The 15483-nt window shown below is 34.9% G+C and overlaps 1 protein-coding gene across 8 annotated transcripts in view; it reads left to right on the top strand.

Annotated features, from left to right (window-relative positions):
* LOC150109587 (tensin-1-like) overlaps nt 1–15483 on the top strand; it is a 540448-nt gene that overhangs the window by 308016 nt on the left and 216949 nt on the right. For 7 of the 8 annotated variants that reach the window (XM_090413690.1, XM_090413698.1, XM_090413682.1 and 4 more), the window contains 2 exons: nt 1867–2163; nt 3643–4228. In XM_090413690.1, coding sequence (XP_090269816.1) covers nt 1867–2163; nt 3643–4228 — 883 coding nt within the window. The remainder of the gene's footprint in view (nt 1–1866; nt 2164–3642; nt 4229–15483) is intronic. The other variant, XM_090413673.1, reaches the window with a different exon arrangement.

Genomic DNA, 15483 nt, shown 5'->3' with positions numbered 1-15483 from the left:
ATATTTTTCTTTCACCGGTACTATATCTTCATCTTCACATTGCGTGATGTGCAGTTCGTACATTTTCTTAATATTTAGGTCTGGATTTAAATATTTTCGTCTTGGATTGTGAGCTCTTGTGTAGTGACTAGTGTAGGTGGGAAATGAGTCTATATGTTTTATAACGTGTGTGTCATCGATTTTATTGCTTGGAATGTGGCGACCAGACGATCAATCAAAGACAAAACTTGTTCTTTACAACAGTCATATATTCGTCCATCACTTATCTGATAAGTATCCTTAAAATATATTTTGCAAACATAAATATCATTTTTTCGGCTATTTCGAAAATAATATCAAGTGCTAAAGTCAATCAAGTGCTTTGACATTAAAATTTAAAAAAATTCAAAAAGCGGAGTTAATCGATTTGGCTTGTGAATGGCTCATCATATATATATATAGGGCTTGTTATATATATATATATATATATATATATATATATATATACATGTTTTTTCCTATACATACATACATACATACCTATGATAATATTTAATTTATAAATTAGGCACGGTAAGAAATTAACAACATGACTATAAAATAGAACAATTATAACAACATAAACTTCTGAAAGGGTCATACAGGATTTCAATTGATGGAATTTTTCAATTTATGAGGGGTAGGGAAAGGATGAGAGGGAATCCTTGGAAGCTGAGAATGATGGCTGCCAAGAAGAATGTGAGGGCTAGATTTTTCTCTCAGAGGGTGGTGCGTGATTGGAATGGATTGCCTTTGGACGACAAGCAGTGTGAATGAATTCAAGAATAAGTATGATATCTGGTGTGTGTGTGTGTGTGTGTGTGTGGTATGTGGCCTCCCTGGATGAGTTTCTGACTCCCTGGAGGTCTCTCTTAATAATAATAATAATAATAATATTGTAATAAAAGTTATGTGAATGGAATCTTAGGAATCTCAGCATACAATTTTTTTTCTTTCTTTATGAAGTCTAGAACTTTCACTGTAGTTTCTCCTTTTCACTTACTTAAAGGAAGCACTTTACAGCTTCTCTTTGGCATATCCGAATTGCCAGCATCACTACTTTTGCACTTTGGGGCCATTAAGTAAAATAAGGGTTACTTGAACAAAAGCACTACGATACTGCTACAGTCAATCAGATAACCAAAAAGGCTACTAAGTGACTAATGGGCAGGTAGCACATACAGTACAGCGTAAATATGCTGGACAAAGGGATGATTCATTTTCCAGATGGAATGATGCAAGGTTTCATCACACTGTACAGGGCAGTGTGCAATTTAAAAACTTATGAATTGTTTATTTTTGGAATTTTCCATTTAATATTTTTGCACCAGGGTTAAGCATGGGTAACTGAAACCTCAGAAACTGAACCTATGGATAAGGGGGGGGGGGAACTACTGTATATGTAGATTTTATTTTTAAATTTATATAAGGAATGTAGTTTCAAGTTCAAAAATCTCTATAATCAGTCTAGTTCAAAAATCTATATAAGCAATGTATATTAGACAAGCATCATAAACATACCCATTGTATTTTAGATAGTGCTTCTTAAAACTAGGAAACAGAGCTCTGGATGCCAGTAAAATTTTTTTCTTCCTAAATATTTAAAATAGAAACAGAAAAACTAATGACAAAATCAATATTTATGTTTTGTGATATTTGATAGCTCATTTTTCCATGTAACACACTTGACTCTTTCCAGTTTTAATTAATCTTAAGCTATTAGTTAAATTATAAAGGGACAGTTTAGCATATTACCTGAACTTGGTGATTTCAGATATGATTAAATACCAAAGTAATTTGGTAGCTGTGTTTTTCTCCATTAACAACTGTGGATATATTCTTTCACAGTTCCTCATACAGAGGGTCCCTTGGATGGTAGTTTGTATGCCACAGTTACCAAAAAGCGACCTCCTCCTCCCTCTTCTACTAATCCCATCTCCATATCTACAACTCCCTCCCAACCTTCCCAGTGTAACCAAGACAACCTTAGTGATGCTGATGGACCCCATCTTAGTATGGACTCAGGAATATCCTCTACTTCAGGCCTCCAAGGAGCTCATTCTCCAATTCCTAGCATATCACCAAGACAACAAATGCATCTTACTAATGGAAGCAGTGGCTTACCATCACCTACCACAGTTGTCGGTAAGCATTTTTTTTCTTTTTATGCTTGATCAAGTTCACAGAAATGTGAAAGATCCCTGATTATGATTTTAAATCTTGTATGTTCTCTATTGAAATCTTTATTATGATAGACTTCAATAAAGAATATATATGGTAGCTATTTTTTTTTTCAGATATTTGTTTTCACATATTGTCAGAATATTCTGAAAATATGGCACATTAAAGTTTGAATCATACTATTAGAAAGGAATTAAATGACAGATCAAAACTATATATAGTGGAAAAATATGCACCTGATTTAATTATTCTGGCACAGTAGAGCTCTGGGTCCTAGAAACCAGAAGTTAATCACTTCTGTTATTTCATGCAATTAAATGTGAAGTGCATACATTTTTCCATACTGCACCTGTAGACATTAATCACTTATTAGCGATAATGTTATAGAAATATGTTAGTACAGTAAAACCTCGAAGTTACGTGGTAGGTGGGACCAACAGAAAGCGCGTAAGTCGAATTCGCATAACTTGGGGTATAATTTTGCATGTAATTTATATATACAAACATACAATTGGGACCAAAGGTTTACAAAAACACCTATATTTTTTAAGAAATATAATCATAATTGTAGTTTTTCGTACATAAAAAAAAGAAAGTTATTTCGATGTCAATGGTTTCATAAAATCTAATAGATTCGTCTGACGGCATAATGTCTTTTTCTTGTCACGCAAAATTTCTTCATAGCTAGCTAATGATTTTTTTATTCCTTGCCTTGTGGCTACAATTCGTTCCTTGTTAGAATCTGTGTCCTCCAAAATCTGTAAACCTTTCTTTTATGATTGTTCTTACTGTTGTTTCCTGTAGATCGAACTTTGCTAGCTCACAAATTTTCATTCCGCCTTCAAAATCCTTAATAATGTTGAGTTTTGTTTTCAAAGTCAATGTTTTTCTTTTCTTGCTAGCAGTAGAAGAATCGGACTTGCTTCTTTTGGACGACATTATTATTTTTTATGTGATAAAATTTTTATCAAGAACATTACATTAAACAATCACAAGGTTTGTAGACTGTAAAAATCGTGTATGAATGGAGACCACACGAAACACGTCAGTGCTTGTTCACAGCATGTGCGACACTGGCGAATGCGGCTGGCACCTGAAAGATATGACTAGTGGTGAGGCGTGAAGCGGGACGGGAATATGTACATATAAGAAACCGCGTAACTCTGGATTCGCGTAAGTCGGGGTATGACTGTATTCTATTGAATAACTATTGATTAAAAAAAAAAGAAAAGAAAAATAGTTTAAAATATTAAAAAATGTCAATTCTAAATATCTTAATATGATTTAAGATATCAAATATAATATCTTAATAATTTTTAACTTCTCTTTCGTGCAGTTTTCTTGCTTACAATGATTATATCTTTAATAATCGATAGAATATTTTTTCCATGCTTTGATATATTTTTATAAACCTGATTTTTTTTTTTGTTTTTTTTTTTGTAGAAGTTGAAGTTCATCGTGCTTCCACCTCTGTTCCTGCTCAAAAAGTCTCAGCCCCATCTTCTGTAAGAAATGAACAGTCTCACCTTGATGAAGTGATTTTTGGCATGCTCCGTGAAGTTCAGTCAATTCCAGATCTTCCCCCTGCTTCCTCACCATCTCCTAACATTTCTTCTGTAACATCACTTTCTATAGTGCCAAGAACATGTGTTTCACCATTGTATCGAAATACTGTTGTCACAACTACTCCAATTCCTGATTATGCTGTGCCACGTTCTTCAGCTCCAACAATTTACCAAACTTACAATACTTCCCCACTTGGTGTTATTAGTGTTAATGGTACAAAGCAAATGGTTACTCCTCCAGGTGTATATGCCAAACCTGTGTTATCATCACCATCTTGGAAAGTAGAAAGCCCATGTGCTTCAACACAAACTCCCAAAACCAGTACGCCATTTTCACATGTTTTAATTTCTTCAACTCCAGTAAGCTTGCAGAGGTCTCCACAGCATAGTACTTTGTCTATGACAATGGATAGTCATCCTTCAAAAGATTCACGAGAAATGTCTTCAAGTCCAGATCAGAAAAGGTGGGAAACTATTTCTGTGATATTTTAAACTATTGATAACTTTGAATATGTGCATGTATTGAATAATAATTGTGTTATGCATTACGTTCAGTTTAGTGATAGCCTTATGTTCATTTTCAATATATCATAATTAACTAGGTAGCCAGCATCTCCTTTGGTGAATTGTACAAAAGTAAATTGGTTCCATAGATCAGCTTTTAGGTAATATGCAGGACTGAATCTGATGGTAATGTGTCAGGCAGCTTCTCAACTGGCTAGCAAATAATCATTAATCTTCCAATTAATCTGTGAGATTGAAAGTGAGTTTGAGTATCCTTTCTTTCCTATCTACATTCTGCATGATTCCTTCTCTAAGAAGGATGGAATACGTGAATTTTTCAGGACATTCCATACCAGAAAACTAAATCTCGAATCACCTATGTATTATCTGCTCCGTCTCAAAATGTTCTTGCTTCGCTTTGTTGATTTCATTTGCTGCCCTGTACCACTATCTTTCTGATCACCACCTAACCTATTTTAATAAGGCATAACATTATACATATCTGCAAGGAGATGTGTTTGGAATTATGGGAGATACTGAGATAGGAGAGTTGGTAGCTTGCTCCACCTTTGCAAGGAGTGCCCTGGTGTTGTACCACCAGGGCGCTACTGAAGATACTTTCAGGCACAAACTTTGTTTGCTCACACTTGGATAAAGGATTAAACTAAATTTATTATACTCTAACCAAGTGAAAAATAAACTTTCAACACCTAACCTATTTGATTGTTTATCTACAAAGGTTGATTTCATACAGGCTAATTATTCAAAAAGTACGATCATCTTTCATGAAGATTTCAATTATCATAATTTAAACTGGCTTCCCTTCTCTACTTTCACAGCGTAAACTGAAAGGAAAGCTGAATTATTTTATGGTAGTAATGAACTAATACAAATTGTCACCTATCAACCAGATACTGGATAATGATTATCATTTTGAGTTGGAGTTGAGACTCCAACTCAAACCCTCAACTCCAACCATTACTTTATCCAGATTTTCTTTTCTACAAATCTACCTTAACCCAGCCTGGGGTGACCTCCAGAATTTATATTCCCCTGTTTCTGCTCTTCTGATCCAAACACCTGCTCTGATCAAATATTTAAACTCATCATCAACAGTTTCCTGATCTGTACCCTCAAGGGGTGTTCAGGCTACTATGACAGCACTCATGATTAAGTTTATATTATTATTAATCTCCTATCAACAATTTTCCTCTAAATTAGTCTATTACTTGTCAGCACTCTAGTATTGTCACATCTAACATTTCATGCTTCTATGGCACTTCTAACTGAATCAATCTACCTAGTCCTTGATCTTCTAGGTCTCTCTTTCCTGCCATTTTGGCATCACCTTCTTTGCTAGCCTTTCCTCACCCAGTCTATTTAAGCAGATATATCGCCTTAGATTAGCTCTACTTGCACATTTTTGAATGCTAACAATTTCAAGTTCCTTTCATATATCTTCTCTCCTTCATGGCTATACAGTAATCAACATTCATTATTAAAATTATGGAAACAACTACCGTGTTATAGTAAAACTTCAGTTTAATATAAACCAAAATAATCACTTGATGTTTCTACCTTCATATCAAGGTCATCGTCTAGAGTATACAAAGTGTGAACAATTTAATTCCTGGAATGCACCTGTAAAAAAACCTATGTTCAGAACTATACATTAGTGGCTTTGAAGTAGTCCCCTTGTGCATTTATACACTGGTTTAGAGAGTGTTTCCATTTTTGGAAAGAGGCTTGGAACTATAACTCTTTTCTGAAATACTCTTGAGTTCCTTTATCACATTATGATATCTGCTATGTCAGAAAATCTTCATCCTTTTAGTTCAGTCTTCAGCCAGAAATCACAGGGAGCTAAGTCAGGTGAATAAGCAGGATGACCTAATTTGGTAATCATTTTTTTGGCCAGAAATTCTCTCTCTCACAATGAGCACACAATGGCTTGGCTCATTGTCGTGTTGGATCATTCACTTGTTAGGTCACAATTCAGGTCTTTTTCTCTGAACAGAATCTCGTAATCTTTTCAGCACCTCTAAATAGTTGTTGGTTGACTGTTTATCCCTGTTCAATGAATTCATAGTATCCCCTTGTGATCAAAGAAACACACCAGCATGGTCTTTAACTGTGAAAATGATGTGTGCTTTTTTTCAGACGTGGTGAACTCAGAGTTTTCCACTGCATGCTCTGGCATTTTGTTTCGGGATCGTACTGGAAGCACCAGGTTTCACATCTATAATTACTCTCGGAAGCATGTGTGTATTTGCAGAAAGATCAGGCGCAACTTGAAGCTGCTGCTGCTTCTGTTCGTCCGTCAAGATCCAAGGCCTAAACTTCTCAGGAATCTTTTGCGTAACCAATTCTTCAGTTAAAATTACCCTGACTGTTTCTTAATTCATTTGCAATTCAACAGCCAGTGGTCACACACTTAATCGTCTGCCAGACTGTACCAATCTTGCACTTGGTTCACATTTGCGTCCGTCATTTTTGTTTTTGGCATCCGCTTCTGAGGTCGTCGTCATTCACATCTTCTCACCCACCTTTGAATCTCTGATGCCACCCAAAGAATTTGAATTTTTCAGAGCATCCACACAATATGCCACTTTCACCAGCTCCAACGTTTCAGCAACAGTTTTGCTGATTTTCACAAAAATTTGATGTTAATGTGTTGCTCCAAATTTCGATCACACAAATTTACACTCAGATCTCTATTGTTTTTGCAATAGTCAACTAGCAAATAGCTCTATTGGCTTGAGGTTTACACATGCATTAGTTAAAACATGTACAAGGAAGATTACTCATGTGACTCCAACCATATCACCACACTGGTAACACTGTATGGCCATTCCGGGAATTAAATTGTCATACCTTGTACACATATATACAAAGAAACAAGATACATTACAATCTACATGGTATGCTAAAGTTATATTAATTTGGTCAATCATTAAAACTACTGGCCTGACCTCTGGTGAAAAAAACCTTACTACATCAAAGCTAGAGTCCTGTTATTGTTATTATTATTATCTATTTGATTGATACTTTTAAACTGTTGAGAGGTGGTTACAGGGTTGACACTGGAGTTCTTTCGCTTGGTTGAACAGCGGGAAGGAGTCATGACAAGGGGCCATCCTTGGAAGTTACGAAAGGAAACTGTGAGAAAGAGGGTGAGGAGTGGTTTCTTTGCATGGAGGGTGGTTGAACCATGGAATGCATTGCCTGATAGAGTGGTGAGAGCGAGAACAGTCAATGAGTTTAAGGAGTGGTAATGATGGACTTTGTGTTTCCTAGGAGGGACCTCCCTCAATGAGTCTTGATAGACTTGTATTTCTTAGAAAGGACCTCCCATGATGAGTCTTTTGACTCCATGGAGGCCTGAATAATAATAATAATAATAATTGGTTACAAATCATTAACAAATATATTAGGCTAGAGAGCAACTGGCCATGCTCTATCTTAATTATTCCTATAATTACACATAAATTAGAACAAAACAGGTAGATAGTGGCCAGTAGGAGCTGAAATAATTGCTTATAGTCCTAAAGTAAGGGTTTGCTGGAAAACTTGAAGAACTTAAGTGGGTTGAATGTGTGCCATCCAAATTCTTGGGATTTTTATGCCAAAATTATTGTTAAGATTAGGATGGTTGATCAAAATTTTCACCAGAGGTCAGGCCAGTAGTTTTAATGGTTGACCAAATTAATGTACCTTTCAACATACCATGTAGATTGTAATGTAGCTTGTTTCTTCATATATATGTGTGTGTATACTCCAGATGATGATCTTAAAGTGAAGGTCGAAATATCGAGTGATTATTTTGGTTTATATTAAACAGAAGTTTTACTACAATGCGTTAATAAAATTGTTTCCATAATTTCTAATAATGAATTTCAAATATCTTCATTTTTAATATGATTCTGCCATTGATGTCATCTATTTATTTCCCTATTTCTTGTAGAAAGGTTATACACTGGTTAAACATGATAACTAAATACTTAAGGAATTGACAGCGTACACTAGAAATATAAATTAAATCAACTTTAATATATACTTTCCGATATTTCGGCAATGTCATGTTGCCATCTTCATGGGAACTGAAGATAAAGACATGTGCACGCAAGTACTACATAACAGCAAATGAGAAACGAAGTGAGGACGCTACCTCGCTTCGTTTTCCTAAAGTCCTGATGGTACCCCTGGCAGGCTATATTAGGTGTTCTTGGCCTTTGGGCTGAAGTTCTTCTGATATATGTTTCCCAAATTTGGGGTAGTCTCATGCATCCAAATTTGTTGAGGTTTGACATGTTCCTAAGGACTGAGGCTGATTCCATGAATAGTCTTTCATATTTGAACTTGCTGCGGTGTATTACTGTGGCTTTCTTCAACCTGTGGCGAGTATCTAGAGCATGGTCTGCAAGCCCAGAGTGGCTGTACTGGTGAAATCGGATGTAGTCCTTGTGTTCTGAGATTCTGATATTTGCTGTCCTGCCTGTTTGGTTAAAGTAGGACAATTTACAGCTGCAAGGGACCTGGTATACACCAGGTAGGTGTAGGGGAAGTGGTTGATCTTTAGTGGAGCAGATAAGGGATGCCAATTTTCCATGTGGTCTGTAACAAGAGGTCAAGTCATGTTTTTTTAGGATTTTGTTGATTTTTTCCGAGGTACCTACATATATCAGAAGAACTTCAGCCCAAAGGCCAAGAACACCTAATATAGCCCACCAGGGGGCACCATCAGGACTTTAGGAAAACGGTAGCTTCCTCGCTTTGTTTCTCATTTGCTGTTATGTAGTACCTTCATGCACATGTCTTTATCTTAAGTTCCCATGAAGATGGCAACATGACGTTGCTGAAATATCGGAAAGTATATATTAAAGTTGATTTAATTTATATTTCTAGTGTACGCTGTCAATTCCTTAAGTATTTAGTTATCATAATAAAATTAGTTTAATCCTTTATCCAAGTGTGAGCAAACAAAGTTTGCACCTGAAAGTATCTTCAGGACTGGGGTAAGGTGGTACAACACCAGGGCAACTCGTTGCAAAGGTGGAGCAAGTACCAACACTCCTATCTCAGTATCTCCTATAATGCAAAACACATCTCCTTGCGGATATGTCTAATGTTATGCATTAAGGGAAGGGCCACTACCCAGACTAGTTTCGACCTTTATTGAGGTCTCTTCAATGGGAGGCAGGCCCAAGTGGAGATACCAGGCAGAAGCATTAGCAGGTCATCTCTACCTATAGGAGTTGCCAAATGGTGTGCCACCCTTTTTTAATAAATTACTCTGGATTGTAAAAATAAACTTTCAACATCTTTCTCTAAATCCAGAGTAATTTATTAAAAAAGGGTGGCACACCATTTAGCATCTCCTATAGGTTGAGATGACCTGCTAATGCTTCTGCCTGATATCTCCACTTGGGCCTGGCTCCCACTGAAGAGATTTCAATAAAGGTCGAAACTAGTCTGGGTAGTGGCCCTTCCCTTAATGCATAACATTAGACATATCTGCAAGGAGATGTGTTTTGCATTATAGGAGATACTGAGATAGGAGTGTTGGTAGCTTGCTCCACCTTTGCAACGAGTTGTCCTGGTGTTGTACCACCTTACCCAAGTCCTGAAGATACTTGCAGGCGCACACTTTGTTTGCTCGCACTTGGATAAAGGATTAAACTAATTTTATTATACTCTAACCAAGTGAAAAATAAACTTTCAACTTCTATTTAGTTATCATATTTACTTCCCTAATTTTTCTCAGAACTCTCATATCTATGGCCTCTAATCTTTGATGATGTGCTTTATTTCTGACTCAACTCTCAGATCTGTAACTTAAAATTGGTTTGAACACTGTCTTGTATACTGGTAGTTTTGTGTTTTGACTGATTTCTCTACTCTTTCATATAAATTTATTTAACTAGCTTTCCACCATACAAGCTTTGCTTATTCTGTTGTCTATTTCAAAATTTAATTAAAATTTAATTAAAAAAAATGCCAATTTCACTAAAAACTGTGCATAAATAGCTGGTATATTTTTACCTATTCCATAGGTTATGCAGCTGAAGTTTTGTATGTTCCTGCCTTCATAGTTTTGGTGTTTTTATTGCTGATTTTCATGTCAAATTTGTTGCAGCTGTTATGCAATTTGTTATCAGCTTGCACTGGATGTTTTTAGGAGTATAATATCATTGGCATAAAGCAAAGAGCTAAGTTTGATATCTCTGATTCTAATATCAGGTTCAATGCTACTTTCTTTCATAACACAACCAGTATAGACGATGAATAAGAATATAGTTAATGTACGTTGTTGTGTTAACCCTGATTTTACATCAAACCCTCTTCCTATATTGTCTTCAATTCTAACTGCTGACTTAACTTAAATACAAACTATGTATTGCTCTGTATAATGTTCCATTTACTCCATATAATTTGTAGTGCTTTGAAAAGATTTTCTCTGGGCACCTTGTCACATCTTTTTCCATATCTACAAAACTTAAAACTTAAATATAGATCCAGTGGCAGCTTGTACATAAGTATTGCGACACTGCAGCACCCCCAAGGAAAAAATGAAAAAATTAAATTTTGTTTGTGTTTATAAATAATAACAATGCTTACAACATTATATAAATGCAATACAACATGTTAAAGGTTACAGCTTATATTTTGACATTGATTGAATAGTTAATAATTGGAATTGTTCGATTAACACCTTAGATTATACTGCAATCTAACTCAGTGTCGGAATTATCACATTAGGCCAATTGCAGCTAGTCTCGCCGATATTCGTTTGCGCTTCTCATTGCACATTACCAGTGATTCCGACACTGCTCATTTGGGCAATGTATCATATGCTTGCGTTATTTCTGTGAAATATGAAACTTTTATTATTGGTCGTGTTCGTGGTGAGGGTGAACTAGTTTTTGTAAATCTTATTTTATTTTGTTAAAATAATGTAATTATTTATTTATTATAGATACAAGGTTGAATTATGACGAGTGTCACTGTTGAAAATATGAAAATAATTATATTTTTTCAATTATCATTACACAAAACAAATGCACTGCGATCTAACACAGTGTCAGAATTATCACGTTAGGCCAATTGCAGCTGGTCTCGCCGATATTCATTTGCGCTTCTCATTGCACGTTACCACTGATTCCAACACTGCTCATTTGGGCAGTGTATCATATGTTTGCGCATTATTTCTGTGAGATATGAAACTTTTATTATTGGTGTTTGTTCGTGGTGAGGGTGAAATATTTTTAATAAAGCAATTTTTTAATATGTAAATTTGTTTATTAATAAATTACTGTTACTGATTAGGAAAAAAATATTAAATTTTTTTTTTTTATATTTTGTATATGCAGCACCCCCCACTTAAAATTTTCACCGGCACCACTGTATAGATCCTTGTCATATTCCTATGATTTCTCAACTATCTGTCATAAAGCGAAAAACCTGATCTTGACAACCTCTATTTGACTTGAATCCATTTTCTTGTTCTTCAGGTTTCTCTTCCACAATTTTTCTCAGTCTCTTATAATTCCTCTAATTATGCAGTGTAGCTACTGCATAACTTTTATACCTCCGTATTTAAACATTTCCAGCTGAATATCATCTACTCCAGCTTCCTTTCCATATTTCAAGTTTTTAATATATTTTTATACCTGAATTATTGATATGTACTCCTTACATATCATTCTGAATTAATCCTGCCAGATTGGTTTGAAAGCATCAGTTCTCATCTGATCACTTGAAGTTTAACAAACCTGAGCCCAGTTAGTACTTGAGAGGGTGACCACCTGGGAACCCTGGGTGCTGCTGGCATTAATTATGATCTGGGGAGAGGCCATCCCTGAAAGCTGTATAAGGAGGGTGTGAGCAGGGGAGTGAGAAGCAGGTTTTTTTGCATGCAGAGTTGTGAATGATTGGAATGCTTTACCTGAGAGTGGTGTCTGCAGAGAATATGAGTGTGTTTAAGGCACGGTATGATGAGCTGTGTATATAATAAAAGGACCTCCTAGATGAGTCTTTCACTCCATGGGTCTTGGGGTAATAATAATAATAATAATTAATGCTTTCATTCTTCATCCCCACATAGAAAACCCTCAACCACTATCTAAGCATTAGTTCTCCAAGTATGCCAGAGCAATCCAAGATACAAAGTCTGCAAACCATAAATGGCTCAAATCAAAAACTCCAGCTTTGCAACTACAACTTATAATGTCTATTAAAAAAAAAAAAAACATAGCAGAATTTGAAAGCATCGATTGCCTCTTGCTCAAATGGCAGTCGAGCCTTTTTCTAAAAGTCCCTAACTAAGGGTGTTTTGGTGAAACTCTTGCTTTTTTTATCTCTCACATTCATTCAGTACTATAATCCTGTCATCTAAAGATGAGGTTAATCTCTTCATATCAGTCTTCTCTTTCAACTTATAGACTTCTTATAGATGACCAAAGAAGATAATGTCCTACTATACTACAAACTGCTCACTGCATGCTCTCTCTCTCTCTATTCTTTCCCCAGTAAGGCATCAAAAAATCCTCAATAGGCCTTTATAAGTCTTCTGACCAGGTAACAATCAGTATGCAGTGACATATGTATCCCTCTAGTTTGTTATAATTGTGAGAAACATGTATTCACAAGAATAAAGAACAGTTTTATTAGTGCAAATATTTCAGCCTCTGAAATTAACAAGCATCAGTGCATCAGCATGATCACAAAATAAAATGAAATTTTAGTTAAAACTAAAATTAAAATAAATTAACTTTATAAAATACCAGCATTAGGTAAATAAAATAATTTTGAATGACATGACATTAAAAAATAGCTGGGGGTGGCAGGCATGCTATTGCTTGCCATATATGAGGAAGAGACTCACCCAAATCTTGGCAATGGATAGGCAGTCATTCCAATTTAAGTTTGATCCACAATCCACTCTTCTAATCAATTATTCAAGCATCATTTTCTTTAATTTAAGTAATACTGATTTGCCTTTTGTGAAATCTAAAAGAATTGCTATGTATCCCTTTCTCTTACAATGTAACCAAATTGCTAAAACAAGATTTTCTCCTTAATAAACACATTCTGGTTAAACACATCCTAAATTTTCAACCTCTGACGGTCATTTCATTTCATTCTGTTATAGAGAAACTTGCATTTCATTTTATTATGGAGAAACTGGAGAAAATGCATAGTGAACTCTTATCCACTCAGGCTTTCTTCCTATAATCTAGAGTGTTCAATTCAAAATTAATTTGAAACTTCTGATTCAATCATTTCATTTCATTTCATTATAGAGAAACTGGTCACGTGTATCCTTTTCTATCCTGGTCCTAAATAGTTTTCCAGTATTTGAACTACTAATGCAGAAATGCATAGTGGTCTGTAATTTGAAAATTCATTTTTAATATCGCCCTTATGCAGTAGCCCTCCTCTTGCTCTCCCTTCATTCCTTAGGGACCTTTCCAGTTGCAAGACTTTCACTCAGCATAAGTCCTTTAAAATATAGTGAGCGCTCTTATTCACTCAAACTTTCTTTCTACCATCTAGAGCAGTGGTTCTCAAACTGGGTGCCACAAGGGTGCCGCGAAATTTTGAATCGTTTATTTGAAAAAAGCAAAATATTCAATTGCCACAAATAACTAAATCAAAAACAAAAAAATTATATATTTTGATTTTAATGGATAAATCGTATATAAAAATTATCATTTTTTGTATCACTCTTATATTATATCCTGGGATTTCATTAGATCACCGCATGTCATAACTAGATATGTGACGGCACATAAATACTGGGGTAAATGAACTAATGAATGGTTAGTTGTCCTGCTGTCTGTTTTAGTATTTCTCTGTTCAGTGTGACAGTGATCATTTCCCCCTAAACAAAAATCATGAGTCTTTTGTCATCGGTGAGAATAAACGAAGTACGATATTAAAGTCGTTAAATTCAGTAAGTAGAGGTTTTTCTTATTGTTATATATTCCAACTATAACGAGAGACATCGTAAACAAATGTTTTTCCTTTTTCCATCCGGAAAAAAAATTATTTACTTGAAATAAATTTTAAAATAAAATATTAAAGTTACATATGCCCTTCAAAATCATGAATAATTTTTTCCTTAAAAAAGAAGTGAAAATTCTGACCATCAAGAAATGTCTACTTGTAGCAAAGCTAATGAACCAATTTTACACTAATAAATTATCAAAAACTGATACTTGCATTAATGAAGATTTGACTATTTTTAATGTTCAGCAACAAAAAAGCACTAATGAAACAACAGAAACAGAAAGAATAAGTTCATGTAAAAAGGGAACAATGAAAAAGAATGTAAAAACTCATTTATATCAAGAGAGCTATCTAAAAATGGGATTTACGTGGTGTGGTGATAAATTAATTCCCAGACCTAAGAGTATTTTGTGTGGTTTGGTTCTATCAAACGAGGCTATGGTTCCTAGCAAATTATTGCGACATTTCTCCACAAAACATGATAACTTGTCGAATAAAAATCCTGAATATTTCAAAGAGTTAATAAGATTACAAGAAAAAACAAAGTAAAAGAAAGTTTACAATTTCCAACCGAGTTCAAGAAGTGAGCTATTTAGTCACTGAAATAATTGCGAAGGAAATGAAGCCTCATACTATCGGCTAAACCTCGATTCATCCGGCCTGTTCAGCAATTGTGAGAACAATTTTTGGTACTGAGGCAGAAGAAGAAATAAAGAAGATTTTATTATCAAATGATACTATGAGTAGACATATTAATGATCTGTCAGTCAATATTGAAAAGTCAGTTATAACCAAAATAATTAAATCAAAATTTTTCAGTTTGCAGTTAGATTAGTCAGCTGATATCGGTGGTAAAGCACACTTACTTGTTTATACTCGATTCATTGAAGATGATAAAATTATCGAAGAATTTCTATGCTGCAAGGAATTTGAAAAAACTACGACGGGAAAAGATGTTTTTAATACAAATGGTCTATCTTGGAAAACTTGTGTGGGTATATGTATAGATGGTGCACCTTCTATGGTTGGTTGGAATTACAAAAGGGTTTGTTTCCTTTGCTAGAAAAGAAAATGAGAACATTATAACGACTCATTGCTTCATTCATTGTGAATCATTGGTGGCAAAGACAATAGGCTTGGAATTAAAAAAGCGTATTAGAAGAAATCATTCAGATGGTTGATTATATCAAGGCCAGACCATTAA

The sequence above is a fragment of the Typopeltis vanoorti genome, chromosome 2 (assembly GCF_054136105.1).
Source record: "Typopeltis vanoorti isolate ZY-2024b chromosome 2, IOZ_Tvanoo_1.0, whole genome shotgun sequence".
Classification (NCBI taxonomy): Eukaryota; Metazoa; Arthropoda; class Arachnida; order Uropygi; family Thelyphonidae; genus Typopeltis; species Typopeltis vanoorti.
Note: the sequence above shows the minus strand (reverse complement) of the source record. Positions and strands in the feature narration are given on the sequence as shown.